At 42.0% G+C, this 6,342-nt stretch overlaps 1 protein-coding gene across 1 annotated transcript; it reads left to right on the top strand.

Annotated features, from left to right (window-relative positions):
• Positions 1-234: 234 nt before the first annotated feature.
• LOC113234398 lies at positions 235-5,035 on the top strand. Its single transcript, XM_026469708.1, has 3 exons — positions 235-439; positions 4,831-4,978; positions 5,025-5,035. Exons 1-3 carry the CDS (start codon positions 293-295, stop codon positions 5,033-5,035), a joined length of 306 nt encoding a protein of 101 aa, XP_026325493.1. The 5' UTR covers positions 235-292.
• Positions 5,036-6,342: the final 1,307 nt, after the last annotated feature.

The raw sequence follows: 6,342 nt of genomic DNA, 5'->3' as shown, positions 1-6,342 counted from the left end.
GTACGGTGATTTCACAGTTATGATACCACTCCCCTTAAACTTTTCTCTGAGAGAAACCCGATAACCTAAACGGTACACAGAACGAATCGCTCGTTTTTGCAAAAGAAATATGGCTTGTATATCTGCCGCTTTACCCCACATGAGCTAATCTTGTACTCCCCGCTTAACGCAACACCGTTCCGAATTTTGAGGCCTTAAGCGTGCTGGAAGTTCTATTATGATAAAAAGTATGTAGCCTGATAAGTTTTATGCAAATTCCTCAGGTAATGTGGAAGTGACACAGCTAGAGAACATGTACCCGTGCCCACCGCCGTTGAGCACAGAGAAATACCCCGTAATGACGTCGCAAGTGATCCTCGCCGATGTACAAGACACGCTGACGCCTCGCGCTATTGAATACCTTGACAAGCTGCGAGATGACGAAGTTGAATTGCTTCTGGTAAGTGTAACCCTGTTATGTTGTTTTTGTCCTTGAGAACACTCTGCAATGTCATGCATGATGTAACATGTCGTCCGCTCTCGTCGTCGAGTATATAACCAGAAATAGAGACGAAATAAGGCCATACATTCCTTGTAACTGATCAGTGATACACCACTTATAAATATCAACTCTCGTTTGCACTGAAATATTGACAGCGCCAAGAACTGACCTGTGTGTACGTCTCCGTATATTCCAAAAATATTCTGTATTGTTGTAATAAAGATAATATCTCTAACAATGACGTGCTGTTCCTTTCGGTGGTGTGGGAAAAACAGCAAAACATCTAATTACAAACAAACGGAATCACATTTCATCGGTAATTAAATATAAAATATGTAATTTTGCAATTTTCGTTCATTATAGCAAAGCTCAAGTTACCTGGTCGATTTGAAGTAAAACAATTGACGAAACTCGTCAATTGTTTCGAATTAAGGCTGACCAATCGGAGCGCAGTTGTCACCGTAATGATATGGCAGAATAGTTTTCAAACAAATTAAATGACATTTCGTCTGTATTTCTGGTTATATACTCGATGGCTCTCGTCGACGGCTCACGTGATACTGACTTGGTGTACCCACGTACGGACATACGAGACAGCGTGTCGGATCACCCCGGACACTCCATACAATGATCGAAAGTTATTTACCTACTACTACTACATATGGCAAGGCGCTATCTGCACACGTGCAAATGTGTGCGTGACCCATCACTTTTTCCTACAATTAAGTTACGTGGTGAAAGCGGCAACATAGCGAAAATTCTAACCCGATTCTGTTATCTTTAATTCTATTAATAGAATCCTAATAATTACACGAGTTCATTAAATGTTTGCATCGATATAATAATGATATTTTTCATGAATTAACTGGTTAGAATAATATTGAAGTTTTATTTTTAAAAACGTTAAAAACACTTAAAGTGTTATGTTTTGGACAGATACTTTTAAATAAGGTAACCAAGGTATTTGAAATTGCGTGTCTTTATTATTACCTAGTTAATAATTAGGTATATTCACTACGTAGCATTTATCTGCAATACAAATTGCAAAATAAAAATTCTAGTACCCTTGTCTACTAGCTCGTGAAGTTATGGCGCCTCATTATGTTGATATAATAAATCTGTATTATAATTGCTCTATACTAAATAACTGAAAAAAAAAAAAAAACAATAACTGAATGAGTGTCAGACCTAAATTTTTTTCATCTTCGTTTCATCTTTTGGAAAACGAAAGAATCTCTTCTCTTTACCCTGTTTAGATGATGATAAACAGCCATACACAGCACAATTCACAACCATTATAAATGGTAACGTACAATGTTATATATTAACGTACAAGTTTCGTAGTGAATAAATGAAAATTATATTCAAATATCAAAGCCGTCTTAACGCGAAAACGGCTAGCCGATAGCCTTATTGCCGTTCAGTCAATGTGACCGTCAATGTGCGGGGCTTGGTGCGATATCTAAAGCTAGGGGCGGAGACTGTCCATTCTCGTAACTTTTTTGTTCTCTGGTGTAGGTATGTCAAGTAGCATAAACTACAAATCTACACTAATAATCTCCCTGTGGTTCCACAAGCTCCCGCGAGGGAGGGAATCGCCCAGCTTCTCGATTCGCATTGGTGACGTCACCGTCCAGGTGGGGCAGTACTTAAAATACTTGGGCCTCGTCCTGGATTGTCGCTGGGATTTCGAGGAGCACTTCCGGCGCCTGGTTCCCCGAATCGATAGGGTGGCGGGTGCATTGCACCCGTTGCTGCCCAACCTGGGGGGCCCTTCGGAGAGAGTTCGCCGTTTATACGGTGGGGTGGTGCGATCGGTGGCCCTATATGGGGCACCCGTCTGGTCTCACCGACTTACGGGCGTTCGAGAAGTGGCGTGAGAGGCTTGAACAGCCGTGGATCTCGCGCCAGCGCGATCCTGCCCAACTTCGAAGTCTGGTTGAGCCAGCGGAAGTGCGTCACATCGTTCCGACTGACACAGATGCTCATCGGGCACGGATGCTACGGTGAGTATCTTAATCGGATCGGACGCGAGTCGACGACGTAGTGCCACCACTATGGAAGGGGATTCCGCTCAGCACACGCTGGAGGAGTGCCCCTCCGAGCGGAACATCCTGGTTGCCCGGATCGGGCGAGATCTCTCTCCGCCAGGCATAGTAGCGGCTATGTTGACGGATCAAGAGTCCCATGATGAAGTGGTCTCCTTCTGTGAAGCGGTGATGCTTCAGAAGGAGGTCGATGCGGCGGCGTACCTTCGCGGCTGCGAGCGATCGGAGCGGGGGCTTCGTTGGCCAGTAAGTTAGGCAGCCGCGAGGAGAACGATGGGCGGTGTGGCCCGCTTCGTTGTGAGGAGAGGAGGGGGAGGACGTAACTCCTCCTAGGTGCTGGGGGGGTTCCGGTGCGCAAAGTCGATCCCGGATCCTTCCCACTAGAGCACCCGAGAAGGCCACCGTGGGGTTTTAGCCGGAAGAAATCCGGTAGTAACCTCCCGCTGCCCCCACCAAAAAAAACGGGAGGGGTGGAGACTGTCCATTCTCATAACTTTTTTATTCTCTGGTGTAGGTATGTCAAGTAGCATAAACTACAAACCCACACAAATCTAAACAAATAAGCAGATATTAACCCCTTAATTTAATTAGTAACTTGTGAAGACGTGTTGAAGTTATATCTGTCAATATTTTTCATAATAGTTATTAATTTTTTCTATGAAAAAAGACACCGACCTCAAAATTTCGTGGAGTTACATCTATTTGCCAGTTGTATTGAAATCGGTTATCGGAAAGTGCGCGAAACCGGATTGATCCCCTAGTTTGCCACCCTTAGAGGTGGAATATTTTCTTCAAATTTAAATGAGACCATTACTGAGGTATCCTCTTTCCAACAAAAAATTAATCATCAAAATCAGTTCACAAATGCCGGAGTCATCGCGTAACATCCACATAAAGATTGACTATCGAATTATTAGGAAATATATTAATTATCGAACCTCCCCCTTTTTTTTTGAGAAAATACTATTCATCACACAACAGCGTACAATTGTCAGTCACATTGTGGGATTGTGAACAATCGTGTATATATATTTCAATACCATTTTAAACATTTATTTACCACACACGATAATACGAACAATACTGTTGAAATAACAACATTGCCTAGGTACAGGCTCAGTTGAATCCATGTGGCTGTATGCCACGCCGTACTGATTTTCAGCCTGGCCTTGTTGACACATCGTTTTTCAACATAATCCTATTTAACTACACCACCATCACGGTAAACACCGTATATTAATAATTATATCTCGACCCCTCCTACGTAAAGTATCGCATTTCGAAATTGCTAAATTTGCAAGGGAGCGCTTTAAAGTTTTGAATTATCTGAAATGAGCATAACACGTGACTTTAGCATTTCTCAGTTTATTCGGCATAGCTCGTTATTCACATAGAGCATTATAAAATCCTAGATATCGCCTCACCCGACCCGCACAGTCTCACTTTAGTTTACTAGCTTGTTGACCCATATCTGCGTTAGGATAAAATAATGGGGTCGATCTGTTGAAATTATTAATAACATTTAACAAATTAATTTAAAAAAATTGATCATGATATGACTACGTGCGACTAATTTACATGTGATGAACAATAATAATAATAATTAAATGTTACACCAAGAGCTCGCCTTGAAGTACGGACTCGTGCAACAGAGGTTACCATATTACAAGTATTTACCGGAGCCAGTACTCGAAGATAACCACACCAAAATCTATTGGGATCGATCCAGTATCACGTATAGGACTATTCTTGCGAATAAACCTGATATTGTGATATTGGATCGATCGCAGTTGAGGGTATTTCTTGTGGACGTTACCATCCCGCATGACCAGGGTCTCGTGGAATCCGAAACCGAGAAACGCCGGAAGTACCTCGATCTGGCGCACGAGGTCACCGACATGTGGGATGTGGCCTCCACTGAAATAATCCCAATTGTTTTGTTCGCAAATGGGTTCATTCCAGTCGACCTTTCTAACAGCCTGAGCGGTTGGATTTCTGTGGCGTCGCTTCCAGCACAAATGCAGAAAGCGGTCCTGCTCGATACTGAGTCCCTGACCTCGGCCGACTGTGAAATACCGCACCTCCCGTTTAAAAATTCAAAATTAATCTTTTAGGCCTTGGGAGAAGCGAGAGTCTAAAATAGGTATAATAATAATAAAGTGGTTTCTATTTTACCCGACAATATTCTCAATTATACTTACCATCGCTCGCTATCCGCTCTGCGGACATTCTAACATTCTAAAATAACATCCTTCCCGTTTTACTCATTCTCGTTTTACGTGTTTATTATTTTTTTTATAGACTATCCCGTCTGGTACAAAAACAGCTTCGAGCGGCAGCGCTGTGGTTCTTACTGTGAAGCAGAACAAGGAAGTGGTGAACCGCAAAGTCGCGGACATGTCCAAGCCGGATTGGGAGAAGCTGCAGGCGCAAGGCGTTGATGTTGTCGGTGAGGATTTGTTGTGTGTGAGGATACTGATATGTTGCATTTTAAGAGTTCGTCTAGGGAAGTACTACTACCTTACCTATTTCTGTCGCATAAGAGCATTTGCAGCAGCAACTGCGTTCGGTTTCGAAGGGTAATGGTGCTGGTGAAATTACGGGCACATGGGACTTTTCAACTTACGTCTCAGGGTGACGGGCGCAGCGGCAGTGCCCCTAAGATCTTTGCGATTTAAAGCTCTGAGTGGCACTGCAACTATTATGGACAGGCGTGTACCATCAGGCGCACGACTTGTTTGTCCCATCAGTTGATATTATAAAAAAAAAATTTTGGTTACGCTATGTATGATAAAGAGGGCAGATATATCGTACTCGACAACTAACATAGTATTACCTCAAAATTGCGTTATATTAATAATTTAGCTGCATAATTTCGCTATAATGACGTGTCATTCATATACGATTTAATTTCAAAGGACAGAACAACACTGTCGCTTTGAAACTAAAAAGATTAATATTAATATAACTTAAAGCCATTTTGAGATAATACCATGTTAGTTGTCATTTGGCTAATTTTAAATCCCATCTTCTATTATGTATTTCATGGGGTTAAATGGTTTTTATGCTGTTTGCCTAATTTAATCTTGATTTTTTATAAACTTAATTGCAACAACATAATGCTACCGCTGGTAATGTCGTACCATGTGCTTGTAACTGAGGGCGCGTTCCCATTATGTCAAAACGTTTTACTTATTGTTGGACGACTGTCGCGTCTAACCTGTTTTCATATTCCGCATATCTGTTGTGACTGTCGTGGACTGTTCCAACTAGATAGTGAGACAATTTATTGATGCGGCCGGCTTGTCGTTTGCATGACAGAATCGTGTGAAGCTGCGATTATCTGTAGTCACATTTTTATCGTGACGTTTTATTTATCGTCAGATGACTGTCGTTCTAGCTTGTCCCATTGTCACGACAGTCTGTTGTCAGGACCGATAGTTAATCGTGTTGTGCTATATGTGAACAACTTCATTTAAATATACACGCCACACACACTGTCGTCACGACATAATGGGAGCGCCCTGAGACGTGTCAATTACCAGTCGTCTAACAAATAAACGCACAAACTAAGTCGTTTTCTGAAAGACTTTCGTGGTTATTTAGTTTTTTCTCTATTTACTCTCAAATTTAAAAATTGAAAAGACAAGTCTGAGGGTCGTATTCCAGAACTCTACTCATCGCTCAAGTCAGGATTTGAGCAGACTTGAGTATGATTTCAAGCACTGGAAATACGACCCTAATGGCAAGGACTTGAGTATGATTTCTGGTGCTTTGAATCATACTCAAGTCCTGACTTGAGCATTGAGTACA

This window comes from Hyposmocoma kahamanoa, unplaced genomic scaffold, assembly GCF_003589595.1.
Source record: "Hyposmocoma kahamanoa isolate Upper Pololo Valley unplaced genomic scaffold, ASM358959v1 84, whole genome shotgun sequence".
Taxonomy (NCBI): domain Eukaryota; kingdom Metazoa; phylum Arthropoda; class Insecta; order Lepidoptera; family Cosmopterigidae; genus Hyposmocoma; species Hyposmocoma kahamanoa.
This window is presented reverse-complemented; position numbering and strand designations above follow the sequence as displayed.